At 50.4% G+C, this 20,109-nt stretch overlaps 1 protein-coding gene across 1 annotated transcript; it reads left to right on the forward strand.

Annotated features, from left to right (window-relative positions):
* The first annotated feature begins 812 nt into the window (after nucleotides 1-812).
* HEYL (hes related family bHLH transcription factor with YRPW motif like) lies at nucleotides 813-16,818 on the forward strand. The gene is made up of 5 exons (XM_080920823.1): nucleotides 813-936; nucleotides 7,088-7,154; nucleotides 8,229-8,312; nucleotides 10,067-10,148; nucleotides 12,965-16,818. The coding sequence occupies exons 1-5, from the start codon at nucleotides 857-859 to the stop codon at nucleotides 13,627-13,629; spliced, it is 978 nt and encodes a 325-aa protein (XP_080776949.1). The 5' UTR covers nucleotides 813-856; the 3' UTR covers nucleotides 13,630-16,818.
* The last annotated feature ends 3,291 nt before the right edge of the window (nucleotides 16,819-20,109 follow it).

A 20,109-nucleotide genomic window follows, 5' to 3' on the forward strand; every position in this document is an offset into this window, starting at 1 on the left:
CCTGGACAGCTGTCATTAAATGAACTGGGGTGAGTCCCAAGGACACCCCACCAACCACCACACCCTAACTACCTTCTCCCTTCCTGTGCTCCCTCCTACAAGATGGAAGGTCAAAGATCTTGGCCACGGTAAAGTCAGCACTCGGGATTCGGAGGCAGAAGGGTCAGGAATCAGTAGTTCAAGATCATCTTCTGCTACACAAGTTTGATGCCACTTTGGGCTCTATGAGACCCCCTCCTCCAGCTTCTCAGCTGGCAAGCAGCAGCCACCCCTTTTGGGGTTTACCAAAGAACTTCGAAGTTCTGAGCATCCCACAGGGCATGTGTCCCCCCCCCCACACACACACTTTGGTCCCTGATGGAAGGAGTGACTGAGGAATTGCTTCCAAGAGGTCACAGGCACCCACAGTAACCTTTCCAAACCTATCTGCCCGCCCTGGACCCCCTGGACGCTCTAGAGCAGGAAGGTGCAGGTCTGTCCCTTATAAAAAGCTGAGGCACTGCAGAGCTAAGTCTGTCGCACAGAACTAGGGACAGATCCTAATTCTCCGGGCTTCCCCATGGGGCCTCCCAGGGCACCTGCCCAAGGCCACCCAGCGCGCCAGCCCAAGCAGCGCCGGTGGAGCGGAGCCGGACCTCCCAGCGGCCGATGGGGGCGGTGACCGCCCGGGGCCTTCCCACGGTTCGGTGGCGCGTCACCGCGGGGGCGAGGGGGCGCCGGGGCGCCCTGGGCTGCGGTGCAGGAAAGGGCCCTGGGAAAGGGCGGCGTCGGCTCCCGGGGCGGGGCGAAGCTGAGGCGGGGCCCAAGGACCAACTCCACGGATCGCAGGACCGGGACCCTGCAGCCAGCCTTCGCCATGAAGCGGCCCAGGGCGCCCAGTGGCTCCGACGGCGAGTCTGATGGACCCATCGACGTGGGTCAGGAAACCGATCTTAGGTAAGACAGGGTGGGGCGAGGGCCGTCGGGGTGAGAGAATCCAGCACACTCAGGTTTGTGCGCAGCCTGCAGGTGTCAGTCCAGGTGCAGGGGCGTGTGCAGCGACTCCAGTGTGTCCAAAGCACCAGTGCGGGCAGATTCCTAGGTACTCTGACCCTTAATACCCTGAACCTATTATGGTTCAGGGCGCTGGGATGGAAAGACAGTTGAGCTGGAGAACATTATGTCATTTGGCTACCCCAGGGAGAACCCTGAGAAGTTTTCCTGCAGACCTTAGGAATCCTTCATGGACGTAGGTACCGCGTTCCACTTGCCCATAATCTGTCCACTATGAAAACATCTGCATTTCCCCGATTTCACTCTTCTGTGGGAGCAGTTCTCAAAAGAATTTGTGTGTGTGTGTGTGTGTGTGTGTGTGTGTGTGTGTGTGTGTGTCACTTTCCCTTTGAGCACACTGAAATTTGGGTTTAGGTGCTGAAAAAAAAAAAAAAAAAAAAAAAAACCAGTCACCTTGCAATAGCCTAGACTCCAATCTCTGTTACCACTTCCGCCAAACTACCCAAGTTGCCAGTGTTGTTCTATTTTTGTTAAATAATCTAACTTCTAACCTGTGGAACAAACTGAACTTAGACAATCCTTGCTGCCTCTCAGCTCTGTGACTCCATAAGCTTCAGTTTCTGATCTATAAAATGGGTATAAATAATAAATCCAGCTTCACAATGGGTGTGAAAACCAAACGGAAGAACATCAAGGCCTTTGCAGTAGACCCAGCCCACAGCTGCCACCAACTCACCATACAGCATTTCCTTTCCTTCCCTTTCTTTTTTCCATTCTTTCTTCCCCCTCCTCCTCCTCTTCTTCCTTCTTCCCCTTATTCCTCATTCAATGCTAGGGATTGGATCCTGAGCCTGGTGCACACTAGCCAAGTACCCTGTCACCATGCAGTTTCAAGCCTTTGGTTCCCCTGCCTGGGCCTGTTTCCACATAGAGAATAGGATATGGGTGGAAAGGAAAGGAACCAGTTCCTGAAGCAATTGTCTCTCCTGCTCTACTGAACCTTATTTGTCTCTGACCACCATGAACATGCCCTGGCACATGTGTACAGCCATAGAATGACTTTTTTTGGTTCATTTTGATTTTTCTTGATGTGATCATCTGTAGACTGGGCTGGCCTCATACTCAGAGATCCACCTACCTCTGCCTCCCAAGTGCTGGGATTAAAGGTGTGTGCACCATCATACTGCTAATTGTTTTAAAAGGATACAACTAGGCATGGGGACATGTGCCTTTAATACCAGCACTTAGGGAGCAGAGGCAGGCAGATCTCTACAGATAGCCAGGGCTACCTTTTGACTTAGTGGGACCCTATCTTAAAAGGGGCAAAGGGGTGCTAATCTCCCCCTCTCATATCCTCAAATCTTACATGTTAGGTCTGTAGGTCTGGGGATGCAAAATACAGTTCCTTATGTAAATCCTTTAAAAATTACTTAGCAGAAACTGCTATTTAGAGAAATAATTCTCAAAGCCTGCTTCTGTGTATAGGTAGGGGCCCAGCACCACACAGTAATGGAGAACAGAGGATCTCAAATTCAATGCCATTGGGTCTTCAAGAACCAGAGTACAAATCCATGCCAGAGAGCTGAGGTAGATCAGGCCGACTTCTATCCTTCCTGAGTATACAGCCAGGGCAGTAGCTGCCAAGGGATACAGTGATTCCGAATAGAATGGAAGAGTCAGAGTGTGGGCTCTGAGGGCCCCCAAGTGGGAGAAGCCACTTGCCACTCACAGCCACAGTGATGCTAAGGGTTTCCTGATGGTGGTGGCATTAAAGCTAAGGTGTAAAGGTTCACTGAAGGATGTCCCCCCGTATATTTTTTGTCATTTTAACCAGAGCCCATTGTGAGGGTCTGGTCTAGAAGATCAGCCTGCTCCAAGGAGGTAAAGCAGCTGGACATCTGGTGGGTTGACTTATAGATGCCTCTTTGTAGCACTCTGCAAAGGGCCCTCCCCCCAGCAGACATAAATGCTTCAATTCAGAGAACACTGAACATGCCTGCTGTGGCCTAGACCAAGCCCAGATGTATCCTGCCCAGCCTCTGCCCTCAGGGAATTCTCAGAGAAGAAGAGTTTCATGTACAAAGAAAGCCAGATAAACTGTGGCAGGGGCCACGGGGTTAGGGCAGGCAGACTCTGGGGGTCAGAAGCAGTGCACAATCCTTCACGCTCAGAGCTGCAAGAGCACAGGGGCACTGTGTGTTCTGATGTCGCCAAGGACATCTGCCTGGTGGTAAGAGCATCCTGTTGCCCCCATGGGACTCACCCACAGAGCTCTCGTGTGAACTTGGCCCCCTGAAACAGTCTGGATCTACACAGAATACAGTCTCTCCCTTACCCCATCTTCAAGTATTTCATGAACAGCTCCCATATGTCAGCCTGGGAGTCGGGACCTACATGCTGTTCCTTCAATATTTAAGGCACCTGGTAGTCTTTAAAGTCAGGGAGACCTGAGTCCCTCCCCACCTTTTCCTTGTGTAAGTGACATTTTTCCCCTTTCCTAAACTGAAGTTTTCTTTAAAAAAAAAAAAAAAAAAAAAAAAGATGAGTGTGCAAGTATCTGCCTCTGAGGGTGAAGCTTGTGTGAGGTTGTTATCTGCATATAGCACATAGCTTCTTGCTTTGGCACAAGGTAAGTTCTGATAAGTGTTGTCACACCATGGGAAGGGTGCCACATTCATGAGGCAGCAAAGGTCGATGGAAAAACTAGAGACTGTAAGGCTGTATTACTAGGCATGATTCTCAGCTCTGCATCTGCTGAATCCCTCCCCATAAAATGGGTATTTTTCCTAAGATCTGTTGTGCAATGTATGAGACAAATGGATATGTACTGCTGTCTAGAACAGAAAGTACAGCCCACAAGACAGACATGGTGGGATGGTGCATATTTGAGCTACATTGGCAAGAACGCTGAATTAAAAGCCAGTAGGTGTGGGGCTGGATGGCTCAGTGGTTAAGAGCACGGGCTGACTCTTCTGGGATTGACTCTCACCACCCACTTGGCAGCTCAGGCCTGCCTGTAACCCAAGTTTTAGGGGATCCAATGGATTATTCCATCATACATACATGTATGACATACAAACATACATGCAGGCAAAACACCCGAACACATAAACTAGTGATTTTTTAATAAGACAGTAGATGTAACTCTGCCTAAAGTTTCCTCTCTGAGTGCTCATTTTACAAATGGTCTTAGTTCTGTGTGTGGTTATCTATCGTTAGAGCATTGAAGGCTGCCCTGGCTTGATACTAAAGGAGTGGAATCACCTCCACAGGTCCCCCACAGGGGAGTTCCCAGGTAGGGTTGGAATTGGGACTGAGAGTTCAGGACTGACAGGCAGAACACTTAGAAAGCCACACTACCTGAAGAGACTGCCTCAGAATTCCTTTGAGGGGCTGCAGGAGGCCCTCACAGATCCTGGAACACACCATCTCCTTTCTGGCCATGAAGATCTCCCTAGACCCTCAGAGGAGCATCTTCCAAACCTCCTCTCACAATCAGGACCAGATCCCAGGCTGTGGTGAGCTCTGGCTGAGAGCCTTAAGGATAAGGGGATTGGAAGACTAGTCAGACAGACAGGAAGTCAGACTTAAGAAGAAAAACAATGCTGAATTGGGAACCAGAAGCTAAGTTCCCAGGATGCTTTGCCCTTGAGCAGCTGTGTGAGCTGGACAAGCCACTTTGGCCCCCCCCCCCACGAGGCTCGGCATCCTCATCTGGAAAATGGACTTTTATAAAACCCAGAGGAGAGATACTTGACAGTGGTGCCAAGCAAACTGTAAGGTGAGATTCGCCTGGGAAATTTAGAGGAAGGGGCAGATCGTGTGGCAGGGTCGAACTGACCAAGAGACTGGGGCAAGGTGGGACTTGGGGGAAAGTGCACTTGGCCCTGAAGCTGAGTGTTGTTGTGTCAGCCTCTGACAGATGGTCCCTGAGGAGGGATCAGACTGAGAGGCAGTGACGTGCACAAGGCTAACCCAATACCCAGAGAGACGCTTTATCCTGCCAAGGAAACAAAGGCTGTGTTTCTTATGTACCTTGGCTCTTGGAGCTTGTCCCCAGTGAACCAGAGAAGCTTTGTAAACAAGCTGCCCTACAGATCTCAGGCTCTGGCTCACACGGTCTTGCCTCCCGGGAGCTCTCTCAGAGCTCAACAGGCCTCTGAGCAGCTCTGTTTGTCCAGATGTGAGGGTGAGAGATACCTTTTTCCAGATGTGCTCTCTCCTGCAGCCACCTTTCTGTGAGGCATTGATGAAAATGACCCAACCTCAGGTGCCACAAAGATAGTCACACAGGCTGAGACCCTCCTGGTGAGCCGCACATGTCCCCATTCCACAGAGACACACAGATTTCTGTGGTGTCTATGTTCTATGTGACAGTAAAGATAAGAGAGGAAGCGTGCCCCATGCTCGTTGAAGACGTGAGTTATACTAGTGAGTCAAACAGGCTCCACACCCGTGGCTTGTTGGAGAGAGGTGGACGTTAATCAAATAATCGTGCGAGAGGAAAACAATAAGGCAACATAAATGTGGTGGGTGCAGGAGTCTGGGAAAGTAAACATTGGGGACATCTAGCAGACTAGCAATTCTTAAAAAAGGGGGGCAGGGAGGAGCTCCTAAAGACGGTGACATTTGGTGGCAATCTGAAGCACAGTTGAGGTTAAACTTGTGAAGAGATGGGCTGAACCAGAGACTTCTAGAGCACGGAACATGCATGCATGCAAGTGTAAGATGGTACATTCACAGACCTCAGCATTCAGAGCAAGAGACGATTAGAACAGAAGCTGGATCAACCACAGGATAGATTGTAAAGGCACTGAGAAGCCACAGAGGAGGTTTAAGATGGACAAGGTCAAGTTTGCATGTAAACGATCACTACTTCATTGTAGCGGCTACAAAAGAATGCAGGGGACCCAGGAGAAAGTTCTTGTGAGCCTGTGGGTAAGAGTCAATACAGGACCGTGTAGATCAAGAAGAGAGGGAAGAAACGATATAGATGTAGAATAGGAGGTTTTAACCAAGTGGGTGAAGACAGAGGTTGAATCAAAGAACGTGCCAGAGGACTAGGAGCTGGGGGCGGGGGGATCTTTGTTGAGATGAAGAACCTGGGTAGACAAGGATTAGATGTTGAACAAGGTCATGTTGGAGATGTTAGTTGGCGGTCCAAAATGGCAGGAGAGGCACCTTGCCCAAGGCTGTGGAGCTGAGCATCTGTAGGGTTGGATCCTAGTTGCTCTCCAGTGAACCTCTGCCATCTGACAGGACAGCTAGAGCAAAAAAGCCATCCTGAGGGGAAGTAATTGCGGTGGTTATTCTGGTCAAAGTCTGGGTAGGAAACCCCTCAGCTAGAGTCTTTGTAAAACAACTGTTGGGGTTGGAGCAAACATGCATCATCCAGCCTGAGCTGCAGAGGAAGGCACGGTCATGGGAGGGAGAGCGAGGATACCCTGACCCGTGCCTTCTGGGAGGCCAGAGCAATATCCCCCGAGCGTGCGAGAGGAGACTGTGACCCAGATGCCGCCTCCGCCTCGCCCCCGGCCGCGCCGCGTGGGAGGAGGCGGCAGCTGCGGACCGGGCGGAGGGCGGGCGGCGGCGCTCCGGGCCCGTGGGAAGCGGCGGCATCTGCGCTTTCCACGCTCCTTCTCAGCGGCTAGCTCTGAAATTTAACCCGCCCGGCCCGGCCCCGGCCGCCGCTGGCCCGCGCCCTCAGTCAGCCCGCCCCCGGGATCGGGTTGCAAGACCTGAGAGGGAGCATCTCGGTTCGCGGTTCCCCGACGGCTTGCTGCCCACAGGGGCAGGGACTAAGCGAGCCACCCGCGGCCACCAGGGGCCTGCAGGCAGGAAGCTGGGAGAGCACGGAAGTCTTGGCCCTGAAGAAATGGGTCTCCGGGGACAACGGGAGAGCGGGTGACTTCTCTCCTGCATGTTCTGAACCCCTTCCTGGCCAAGGAGACGGTGGCCACCTGGGAGCCCCGCCCTTACGCACCCCACTCCCCCACTCCCTCCGGGCCTGCTGCCAGCTGGGCCTCCCAGGTCAGCCTAGGCCAGGGAGATGATCCCTCAGCTCTGAGAAACTAGCCTTTCTCTTTCCCTGCAGCCAGATGGCCAGGCCGCTGACCACCCCCAGCCCTTCGCAGATGCAAGCCCGGAAGAAGCGCAGAGGGGTGAGTGTGCAACAGTGTGAGGAGCTCAAGCGGGGTTTTCACTCAATCCCAGGAGGCCGTGCCCATCATCCCAGTCAACTGCACAGGTTCAAACCCAAGCTCTGCCAATTAGATTCCTGGAGGCTGGGCATGCCACCTCCCTGCCAATCCCTTGCGTCTTTCTTTGAGAGACAGGTGGCGCCTACCCCAAAAGACTAACTTGTTTGTTCTTCGAATTCACTTTGTAGTTGAGGACACCCTTGAACTCCTAATCCTGCTGTCTCCACCTTCCAAGTGCTGAGATTACAGGCCAGCATCACACCCGGCTTTTACAGTACTGAGGACTTAGTTAATTCAAGCCTGAGCTACATCCCCAACCTCCAAAGGGCTGTTCCTAAGACAGTACATCTCCATAAACTCTGAGCGCAACCCACTGATACTTTCCTTGTAGTCTGCCCTCTGCCCTGCTTTCCTCTGAACCCAGAACTTCCTTTTGAGTGTGGAGCCAGGAGGTGTGCAGCCGTTCTCCATCTCAATCCGCCCCTCCTTTCCTGAGCATCCAGGGGCCTGGGATCCAGCCAGAGCCTGTCACTTACTCACCCACTCACCAGAAGACTTGGTCAGTCTTTTCCAACTTCATATTCTGTCTCTAAAAAGTGGAGGATTATAGTTTCTGCCCAGCTATGAGGATTCTGTTGCCAGAATTGTGGGGGAGTCAGACAGTGTGAATGAGGCCTCTGTGGCTGAGGAGAGTCAAGCTCTGGTGTTCTCATGATCCAGTAACTGGCCTAGCAGAGTTCCCCAGGGCTACACCACTGCTGAGGCTGGGTGCCCCTGTTCTGATGGGCAGTGAATATTGTCCCTAACAGACCAGTGCAAGAGGCCTGAGTGACGGTCCCAGCTCTAAGTTTATACTGTGTTACATTAAGCAAACAGTTGCCATTCTGAACTCTCATTCTTGTCCTCCATAAATAAAGGATAGATTTACTGCCTAGAAAAAAATATCCTGAGGGAAAATATGACTCAGTGTCTGTCGGGGCACACTGGAAAGTGTGCGGGAATGCCTATGGAGAACAGCTCTGCATTACTTTTCAGATCATAGAGAAACGGCGCCGAGACCGCATCAACAGCAGCCTTTCTGAATTGCGGCGATTGGTCCCCACGGCCTTTGAGAAACAGGTATGTAGCATTGCTGGTTGTGCCAGAGGAAGGCAGAGTGTGGTTCTCACAGCGTCTCCTACTGCCTGTAGGAAGATGGCACAGAGAGTATTGTGCTCTGAGTTCAAACCCACGGCAACCACACACAAGAGACCAAACGGCTGCGCACAGCTGTAGCACCGACGTTGGGAGGCAGAGACGGGCAGATTTTAGGAACTGGAACAGGGATGACTTGAACCCAATCTGGGTCTCACACTATGGACGCCAGTAAGCTGTCCTCTGACGTACATGAGTGTGCATGTACACGGGAACGCACGTACACACACAGTTTTTTAAATATAGGGCTGGAGAAACGATCCAGCAGTTAAAAGCACACGCCACTCTTCAGGGGACTAGATTCCCAGCCAGCAGCTTGTTACTCCATATGGCCCCAACTCCAGGAGATCTGATGACGTCGTCTAGACTTTGTAGAAACCTGTACACACATGGACAAGCATCCACACAGATACACTCACTACATGGAAACAATAAAAATCTAACAAAAAACAAGATCGGAAGCAATAAAGATTCTTTACATTGTCTCCTGACCTTCATATGTGTACACATGAGCACCATACACACATGCATATATAGAAGGTATGTATATGCCACATACATGCACACACACACACACACACACACACACACACAAATACATCTTGTTATCACTGGCCAGGGGACAAGGGGAATGGACAATTGTATTTAGCAAGTGTCTCGGGCTTTATACCTGACTTGTGTTCCTTTGGATTAAATCCTAAAAGTGATCCTGAGAGACAGGGGTTACTCTGCACATTGTATAGGTGAGAAAAGCTAAGGACAGGAGTGTCACGTGGTTCTATCTACCACATTACACAGATCACACCACATTTACAGATAGTAAATGTCTGAGCAGAACCAGAGCATGTGGCTGTATCACCTGTCCCCTGACATCTCCAGAACTCTTTGAAAGTGAAACAGGCCACTTGGAGGGTGAGCACCTGTCACTGAGTGTGACAGCGGGCAGGGACTACAGTGGCGAGACAAGCAGTTGCTTCAATGATTCTTCACTATGCTCAAGGCTCAGGTCACACACCGTCTTCCCTTAGGCCAGTAAGTGCGAGTCACCCATTCTATGGATGCTAATTAAAACCTTCTCAGAACCAGCCATGGACTAGACTTGGTGTCTGTATGTAAGGGACTGGTATGGAGAATGGAACCCTTCCTGTGGGAGCCAAGGTTCCCTGGATGTTTAGGAAACATTTCCCAAGAGAGTACAGAGGAAGGGCAAGGATCTCCGGCTCAGATAAAGCGCTGGGACTTGGGGATAACAAAGTTGTAGTTGGGTGCCCAGGATAGCAGGTCTACAGGGGCAAGTGGAGTCTGGTGATGGTGGATGAAGCCATGGAGGTAGATGAGGGTTTGTGGGGAGAGCAAACAGAATGAGCAGGGCTGACATTCACCAGGGGTGTTTGAGAAGACAGACTCCCCCAAGAGACAAGGAGAAATGATGCTACAGAAGAGGAGGTTTCAACTGAGGCCAGCAAATCGGGGGAGGGTTTTTCAAGGCAGCTGCAGACAGGGGACCGAGGTGGGAACTGGCGGCCATCTTTCAGAGCTTGGAGAGCTTGGACAACATAGTAGATCAGGTGGTCAAGGGAGTGGGAAGAAACAGAGGTGGTGTCAGGGACAGGAGGGAAATAAGCAATAACTATCAGGTCTATCAACTGCAGGCTTTGCTCTGCCTTCTCTCCCCACAGGGCTCCTCCAAGCTGGAGAAAGCTGAGGTCTTGCAGATGACCGTGGATCACTTGAAGATGCTCCATGCCTCTGGTGGCACAGGTAACAGTGCTCTGCTCCCTAGGGAGTTACTCACATTGCAAGTACTTAGACACAGGGCCCTGGGGACCAAAGGGTGAGCTCAAACTAGTGCACAAGGTAGGTTGTAACTGGCCTCTGGCTCTTAGTCTGCAGGAGAACTGAGGGAAACTGTTGTTTGAGAAAAGGTTCTCACTTTATAGCCCAAGTTGACCTGAAATGCATTTATCTTCCAGCCTCACCCTCGAGAATTCAGGGATTACAGGCATGAGCCACTACCCTCAACTGTCTCTCTAATGCTGTCTCCATCACTACTTCCTAGATCTCCTTTTGTCCTATCCCTTTGCTCGGTTCAACTCCTCCCAGTCTTAGAGGACTGTTCTGTGTAACAGGAAAAAAAAAAAAAAAGTCTCACCAGCAAGACCTGGTTAAGGTGTAGCTCGGATAGGCAAATTCTCCCCAGAATCCTAGGCTTCCACTATCCTGAACCCAAGGAGGAACCTGCCTGAAGATTGCTACCCGTAGACATCTTATTAGTGTCTATACCCACCAGCCTAAGCTTCTGAACTGCTGTTGTACCCTTGGAAGTGCTGGGAAACATGCTCCTGAGTGTGGGATTATAGGAAGATACACATCATTCCATCCCTTAGTTAGTGCAACAACTTTTCAAAGCCTTCTAGATAACTGGATACATTTATCTAGAAATGTCTCAAAGCTTCCAGGTGTGTTTGGTGATTTCACCTGGGGAAGTCTTCTTACTCCACAAGCTTTAGCTACAAGGATGGAAATCCCAAGAGCAGCTTGACTTTGGAAGAGAGCAGTAACATTTTAAGTGGTCCAAATTGGTGTAGTGGCCTCACAGTGGCCTCTAAGGGCAGGCAGCACTGCAGGATGCCCCCAACCCCTCCCCAGAAAGTATTAGTCTGGATTGGATTGTAGGAATTTTCAAGTTTAGCAGACGCACCCAATTAACTCTAATGTGGGAGCTCCTTTTGAAAAGTCTGCCAAAGGATCACATTCCTAACAGTGGCATCCAGTGGCTCCGAATTATATTCATGGTCCTCCTATTAAAAGGAAAGTAGTGATTAGCATGTGGGCTGCACTTTAAAATGCCACCTTATCTCACTTCATTCTCACAAGAACTAGAAAGGAGGGGGTGCGGGGGTGGGCTGTCCTCACCACCCTGGTCAGGCTTTTAATTTGACCCCCGGTTCTGCTGCTTCTTAACTCTGTGACTTAAGACAACTGGTTTATCCTCTCTGCCCCTGAGTTTCTTCAGCTATACAGTGGGTACGGTAGAAGAGCGTTTATGAGGATTCAATTAGATACTGCAGTGTGTAGTAACTCGGCAGACATTTGTTTAAAAAGAACAACACAGCCCAGCATGGTGGTGCACCCAGGTAATCACAGTTCTCTGGCGGTGGAGGCAGGAGGATCAGGAGTTCAAGCTTATAGGAGGCTCTAGTGTGGACTACATGAATTGCTATCTTAGACATTAACTAATTAATGAATGAACAGGGGCTGAGGCTGTAGCTCAGATGGCAGAATGCTTGCCTACCATCCAAAGCCCGGTGCTGTTTAAACCAAGCGCGATGGCGCAGGCCTGCTATCCCAGTATTTGGAGCGTGGAGATGAGAGGATCAGAAAAGTTCAAAGTTCAACTACATAATGAGCAGAAGGTCAGCCTGGACTACATGAAACTGGGTCTCAAAGTACATAAAGAAATAAATGCTTTAAATGAAAGTGTACAGCAAACACAAAACAGGACACAGCAGAGCCAAGTCTCACTCCTGCTGAGCTGTCCTGTCCCTCAGAGCGGCCCCAGCCATGAGCCAGGGACAAGATACTTGCTACCACAGTCAGGAGCCAATGCTGGCTGCTCTTTCTCTGCCCAGAAGGTGCTGGAGAAAAGGGAAGGTCTATAGAGGCTGTGGCGATGGCGGATGCCTCTGGTGACAGGCATCAGTGACATCAGGCCAAGAGAGAGCCCTTGCCTGATGGCAGCTGAGGGTGGGGGCACAGAACATTCCAGACTGTGTCCCGAGTGGGAGGTTGAATTCTGGTGCAGCAGCTGCCGGGCTATCTGTCCATCTATGGAGCGTGTCCGAGTACCAGTTCATCTCACCTTCTCTCTCACGGCAGCAGAGTCTAGTCCTCCATTTCCAGGCTAAGGAAACTGAGGCTTGGGGATGCTCGCCCACGGTCAGGTGGTCAGTTTAAGTGGCAGATCTGTGATTCCAACTTCCAAAGCCACCAGCACTACAAACTGAGCCTTCTTCAAGTGGCCTTCTACTCTGATGGCCGTTCTCATTCTCCCCTCTACTTAGACCCGCCTCCTGTCGGGCGGGGCGGTTCTATCATCTTCTGTGTTCACAGTCTTTTCCCAGGAATCCGCTTAGGGAAAAATTATGTTGGCCGAAAGGTTTTCTTCACATTAATCATGAAGTGTGAAGACAATAAATTTTGTAATGCAGTGTGTTTCTAGTACTTAAAAAATAGATTTATTTATTTAAGGGTATATGAGTACACTGTCGCTGTCTTCAGACACATCAGAAGAGACCATCAGATCCCATGATCCGATGGCTGTGAGCCACCATGTGGTGGCTGGGAATTGAACTCAGGACCTCTGGAGGAGCAATCAGAACTCTTAACTACTGAGCCATCTCTCCAACTCTTCTAGTGCCTTTTAATGAGAGTCTGGGACTCAGAAGGGACAAATCCAAGGTCACTTGATCATTGTAGACTATATAGGTGGGACAGGTCACATAGGGTTTCCCTCCCCTTCCCCCCAGGTCTCTGCTTCCTTTCCTGGCATGCTCTCATGGTCCTTTACTTTACAGGGTTCTTTGATGCCCGAGCCCTGGCCGTTGACTTCCGGAGCATTGGTTTTCGGGAATGCCTCACTGAGGTCATAAGATACCTGGGGGTCCTGGAAGGACCCAGCAGTCATGCAGACCCTGTCCGGATTCGCCTCCTCTCCCACCTCAACAGCTATGCAGCAGAGATGGAGCCCCCACCGACAACCACTGGTACCCTGGCCTTTCCCGTGTGGCCCTGGTCCTTCCTCCATAGCTGTCCAGGCTTGCCTTCCCTGAGCAGTCAGCTCGCCATCCTGGGAAGAATGCCCGGCCCTGTCCTGCCCAATGTCTCTTCTCCCCCTTACCCTATCTCAGCCCTGCGGTCACCAGTGCACAGAGCTGCCGGTACCATCCCCCCAGCCCGGAGGAATTTGTTGCCCAGCAGAGGGGCAACTTCCACCCAGAGAACCCATCCTCCTGAGAGGCCGGCTGCCCCTCCACCCCCAGCCCTTGGGGTCAGGGCCACCAGGAGCATAGTCCCCACCCTGCCATGTTCCTCCCCAACAGCCCCTGGAGCTGGGAAATCTGACGACAGTGTGGCTGGTTCCATCTCCAGTCTGTCTCCTTCAGGGCCAACTGGGAGGCCTGCGGGAGCCGTGTTTTACCATTCCTGGGTCTCAGAAATCACTGAAATTGGGGCTTTCTGAGCCGACCCCCACACACACACACACAATTACCCCCTAGGAATGAGGAAAGTTCTTTATTTTCTCTCCCTGAAGCCCTAAAAATGATGTCATCTTTCCTGTTCAGCTTTCTCAAGTGGCTTCAATGCAAAGGCACCTCTCCTCCATAGCCTCGCCCCTCACCCTCCTCATCACGAACCCTGGTCCCTCCCTGGCTCCCCTGCAGCCTTTTGAGAGCTCAGAGCCTTAGTCACATTTCCCACCCACACAGATGAATTACACGGTGCCTCGTGAGCCTCTAGGTATTGTGGACCCAGTACACACATGGACCCTGGGTCTGGGTTGACGCTTTAACTTCAAGGATTCCATGGGCAGAGCCAGGGTGCTTCTCTGAAGAGGTGGGACGCTCCGCCTCCCTCAGTCAGGATGATGACTAGTGGGATTCAGCCACCCCAAGCCAACAGGATGAAATGTACTGTCTGCTTCGCTTCCTGAGGACAGAAACGAACCATGGGCTACTGAGAAGTCTCTGTGGCTCACCCTGTTAACAGTGAAACACAGAACAGATCTGGTGTCCCGTACATCTAAGGCCTGAAGCTTCCATCATTCCAACTTCTGATGTCCAGAGGACCACTCACTAGCTTGACAAACCAGGCCAAGAGGATTCTCCACAGCCTCAAAGCGCTGTGGCAGTGCACCCTGACTAGCAGGCTTCCACAGAGCTTCAGACAGGAGCCAGGGCCAGGAGGGCAACAGAAGAGCCCAGCTCCCTGCCTCTCAGACACCATCCTCCAGCACTATGGCCTTCCCACAGGGTTCCTGATGGTAGCACCCCCAAAAAGGCATTCTCTTGGGATTCAGCACCAGACATCTGAGCGGCCTGGTTTGCATCCGGCTCCCAGAGCCCAGACTGCTGCCACAGCCAAGGGCTGTCAGGCTGGATAAAAATAACTTGGAGGAGGGGGAAAACCCTCAGAGGCGGCTCTTCAAGGTCATGGAGTGGGCCGAGGGCCTGAGAGCTCGCTCACCCAGATTTCACACAGCTGGTTCTTCTCAGAGGCCTGCTCACTCCTCAGATCCACCTCAGGCCCCTGGCTTCTAATGGAAATAAATGGCCAGTGGAACAACAGAGACAGAACCAACACTTACAGTTGTCCTGTCGGTGGACAACGTGTGGAAACATTTCTATCCTCTTTGGTGAACACCTGCTCCGCACTATTCCCCCTCAGGACCACCCAGCATGCCATCGGAAAGCACCCTGGTTAATCCCTGGCAAAGCCAAGACTGTGGGAACCTAGAACTGATTACTCACTACTGCTGGGACCCTGCTGATCATGAAATGCTTTCAAGGTCACCCTGAAAAGCCCCCTCCCTCAAAAGACCCCATCCTCAGACTTTGATAAAACCATAGTCCCCAGAGCAGTTGTGGGCACAAGATTAGAGTTTGTAAACGCCATAGAGCAAAAGAATCTTCTTTTCAGAAAAGTGGGACAGAGGGCAGAGGTCACCTGAGTGACCCAGAGAGTGCTCGTGAATAGGTCAAGAAGAGATAAAGGCTCCCTTTACTCTCTAACGAAACAAGCTCTTTTAACATTGCTGCCATATTGGACCTATCTGAGGGCGTCACTGTGGAGCACGTCACCAGCCGCCTGAGAAGACAGGATGGTCCTGCAGGCTCCTGCAAGTGGGGAGAGGAGGTGATAGAAGTCCCTGGAGATTTGGGTCTCCCTGACAACCTGTAGCTTGGCAACCTCCTGCAGCCAGAGATCCAGTGTCCACTCCATTCCATGTTGCAGGTCCTCGAACTCAGAACTGTCTCTTGACACAGTGGAAATAAGGCAGAAGTGGCTGCACCCTTTCAGCATCCATCCTGACTGCTCTTGGGTTTGTTATCCCAGGAGACTGGGCGGGCCACCCTGTTCCCGCCCCAGCCAGCTGAAATCTCTGGTGGCCCCAACACTCCTCCCACCCACTACGGTGCCGCAGACAAGCAATAAAGACGTTTAGTTCTGGGCAATCCCACCTGCTTCCACATCCTAAGTATTTCAGGAGTCTCTGAACCGACAGCCGCTAGTCTGGCAACGTCCCCTCTCCCCTAGATTGTCCCCCAGCTTCCTTGCTGTGCCAGCAGTTCTGAACAGCCACTGGGGAGAATGTGGCATATGTAGAGCAAATCACATCAACCCAGCCGCAAACCTAGACACCCCCACACCCTGCTGTTCCGGTGAGAAAAACCAGAGCGCTTTTTACAACCCAAACCTGACCTCTAGTCTTCTCTCTTGCTGGCCCCAATCTTACACCGTGCCTATGCTACACTGGCACTTTCATTTTAGAGCTTCTCACATGAGGGTCCCAGAATGCTTCCCCACTCCCTCGGCCTTGTCTTCTATGTCACCTCCTCCTGGAGGCCTTCCTTGAATAGCTCATTTGTCTGAAAAATCCCGTTGTTTCCCTTCCTGGAGAGTTAGCTGACGTATGCCTACCTAAGTGTCTACTTGATTAGCTATACTCCCCACTGGCTGACTTTGAGAGGAGACAGGAGAGCCAGGGCCAGAGGACTGGGAGTTCTGACGGAATGGTCTGGACAGAAGAGACGCAAGCGTGTTGGCCTCAGAGTGAACGCTGTCAGCTGAGCCTGCCAGCGGGTTTGTTCTTCGCTCTTGGCCTGGCTCCTTAATACATCTAGCTCCCAACAAATCCAGTATTCATGGAGATCTACCCTGTGCCAGCCAGGCCTGGCAGAGCCAACAGTAACGGACACACGGTCACTCAGAGGGCAGTATATCTTCTACAGTCTGCAGAAAACAGAGGGCTGAAGAGTGGGGTACGTATCTCTGGCTAGGCAGGATGTGGGAGGAGATCCAGAGGTTCACCCAGGAGCGACAGAAGCAGCTTCTGAACACGTGTGGAAGATGGGTTAGTTAGCCTGACTCTGAGACTAATCTTTGTTACACACTTGTTAATGAAAAATCATTTTCTTCAAGTTCTTTGCCCTTCTTGAACTTAATGTTTTCATCTGTAAAATGGCTATGATGCAGCAATGGCTCTCCCCACACATGTGCATGTGCACACACAACTAAATAAAACTGTCATCATTTTTTTTTAAGTAAAATAACTTGATGCTGCTGAGCATGGTGGCACATGTCTGTAGACTCGGCACTCACGAAGTGAAGCAAGAGAATCGGGAGTTCACGGCCTTGGCATGGTGGGTTTATCTCAAACAACAAAATAAACAATAAACAAAAAGCATTCAAATCTATGAGCCTATGGGAGACATTCTTATTCAAATCACCACAGGGTGTGTGTGTGTCTGTGTGTCTGTGTGTGAGTGTCTGTGTGTGAGTGTCTGTGTGTGAGTGTCTGTGTGTGTGTCTGTGTGTGTGTCTATATGTGTGTGTCTGTGTGTGTGTCTATGTGTGTGTGTCTGTGTGTGTCTGTGTGTATGTCTATGTGTGTGTGTCTGTGTGTGTCTGTGTGTATGTGTCTATGTGTGTGTGTGTGTATGTATGTGCCTATATGTGTCTGTGCGTGTGTCTGTGTGCATCTGTGTGTGTGTGTCTGTATGTGTCTGTGTGTGCATCTATGTGTGTGTGTTCGTGCATGTGTGCCATCACATTCTTGGGGTCAGGATCAGTCCTCTCCTCCCACCTTGCCTCTCAGGCAGTGCTACTGCTTTGTACTGAGCAGCTACCAGCCGGTTCTTGCGTCTCTGCCCCACCCACACACACAGGAGCATTGGCATCACAGTTGGGACCTCGAACCCAGCTCTTTACATGGGTTCCAGGAGTTGGAACTCACATTGCACGGTTTACACTGTGAGTACTTTACCCACTGGGCCACCTCACCAGCCCACCCTAGTTTCTTCTTAAGACAGCTAAAACCCAGAAGCAAAGTTGATTAATCATTTGGCACAGGGGATAAAACCCGTTTGCTTTCTCCAGACTCTTCCTAGCCCTGTTTGGCTCTCACTCAAGACTGAGTTCATGGGTAACCAGGTTTGGGGCTTTCCGGTTTTGTTGCTGTAGTGTGTGAATAACTGGTCTGAAGTGCCTGGCCCCATGCCTTGACCAGCAGGGACTTGCGTGGGTGTCACCCGTGTTGCCTCAGTCCCTTAGACAGGGTTTCTATTGAGATTCCACGTGGGGTGCTGTACGGTGGCTTTGGACACAGTCCAGCACCTGAAGTGGAGGAACACAAAAGTCCTAGGCAGAGCCCTGGTAACTTCTCATGGTCAGAGGCAAAGCTAGGCCTGATGTCTCCTACCTAGTACCCAGCCTCCCGAGCCCAGACTTGGATTCCTACGACCAGTAACTCGGAGGCATCTCAAACTACCATGCCCAAAGCCACACTCCAGATCTCTTCAGATCTGGTTCCGCTGATGCAATCTTCGGACCTTCGGGGCTTTTGGAAGCAGCATTTTGGTCCTTCCGGTTGCTCAAGCATAAACGTCCTAGAGTCGACCCTTGAACACCCCTGTCTTTCTAGCTCTGTCTTTGTCTCTCTTTCTCAGATTTATTTTACTTGTATGAGCATTTGCCTGCATATAATTGCACCACATACATGGCTGGTGAGTGCAGAAGCCAGAGACTACATCGGATGCCCTAAAGCCACAGTTACAAGCACTTGAGCTGCCACATGACTAGTGGGACTCAAACCCAGGTCCCCGGCTAGAGCAGCATCTGCCCCTAACTGCTGAGCCATCTCTCGAACTTCCTGAACCATGTTTTCTTACAGCCCACAGCCAGTCTGCCAGCAAACTCTGTTCACTCTGTCTTTGAAATGCTCTGGCATCTGTGGCACTGGCCTCTGCCGTCCCTTGAAGGCACACATCCTATTGTGGGTCCTTTGGGCTTTCTCTTCCCACAGATCTGCTTCTAGATCTCCATGTGGCACCTGGATGTCCACACGCCGCTTCTCTATCTCCCTTGGATGCTCCTCAGTGCCTGCTCGGTACAGGGTTCTCTAACAGGCCCGCTTTTGTGTACACTCCCTCAAGCCCCAGAATTCCCAGCTGTCTGTCTTCTATGCTCTAGTTTGGGCATACTCAGAATATACTAAAATATTACTAAGAATGCTATACAAACATTACTAAGACTATACTAAGAAAAGTACTGCAATATCAAAACCTAGCTACAGAGGAAGTCCCAGGCCAAAAGAGGCTACAAAGAGAGACACTGTCTCAAATAATAATGCCAAAACAACAATAAAATAAAAACCTAAAAAGTTCTGATTTTTATTTGTCAGTTTTTCTTCTTAGAATGCTTCAGGCGATAGAAAATTTTCTTTTCCTTTCTTTTCCTTTTTATCTTATGTTGTTCTGGGGGGTTTGGGGGGGTGTTCAATGTTCTTTTGGTTTGGTTTTTCAAGGCAGAGCTTCTTTGTATATAGCTCTGTCTGTCCTGGTACTAACTCTATAAGCCAGGCTGGCCTCGAACTCACAGAGATCCTCCTGCCTCTGCCTCCCGAGTCCTGGGATTAAAGGCATGCACTACCATGGCCCCACATGTCATTCTGCTTTTTTAAGACAGTGTCTCACTCTGCAGCCCAGGTTGTCCTGAAAGTTACTGGGTAACCCAGGTTTGCCTGTCCTCAGGCCTCAGCCTCCCAAGCCCTGGGAATGCAATGAGTCACCAAAGCCAGTGAATTCTTTGTGTATGACTACTAACTGTAATAGAACACTGTAGTAGCATGCAATAGTAATAAATAGTTTATTGATAACAAGTTATAAAAATGGGTAAAGGCTCAAACTGTGGCTTAGCAAATCCTTTAAATGACTGGAACGTTTCTTACAGCTCGGGTGCCTGTTCTTTATCTATTACTGCCCCCTAGTGGTCCATCAAAATAACACAATCGCTATCCAATTTATGGGCACTCTTGATTTATCCTGATCAACGCATTGAACGTGCCCGATGCTAGCACACTGCTGAGCTCTGTGTTCACCCTCACAGCTGAATGGGTGACTAGTAGCTGCAGCTCCATGCTATTGGTCAACATCCCAAGTAACAGACTACATACAGTTTGTTCATAAAGAGATAAAAACTCCAAACACGGCTTTAACTGAGTTCATATCAGCTTTGCGTTATGGTGAGGTACCCGAATGTCTGTCCTGGAACTATTCTGCGTGTGTCTGAGAGGGGTTTGTTTGTTTGGCTTTTTGAGACAGAATCTCTTTAGCCCTGGCTGTCCTGGGACTAACTATATAGACCAGGTTAGCCCACCTCTGGCTTCCAGACACCCACATACATGTGGCACATATTCACATGGAAACATACACTTATAAAATATATAGAAATAAAACGAGGGGCTGGTGAGATGGCCCAGCAGTTATAGGGGCCTGCTGCTAAGCCAAACAGCAAGACTTACACATTGGGAGATAGAACCAACTCCATCAAGTTGGCCTCTGACTTCCACATGTGCAGTGACATGCACATATCACCCCTCGAAAAACAATAAATAAATGTGAAAAATAAATAAAATTAAAAAATAATATTTTTAAACCAATGG

Source organism: Micromys minutus, assembly GCF_963924665.1.
Source record: "Micromys minutus genome assembly, chromosome: 9".
NCBI classification, from domain to species: Eukaryota; Metazoa; Chordata; class Mammalia; order Rodentia; family Muridae; genus Micromys; species Micromys minutus.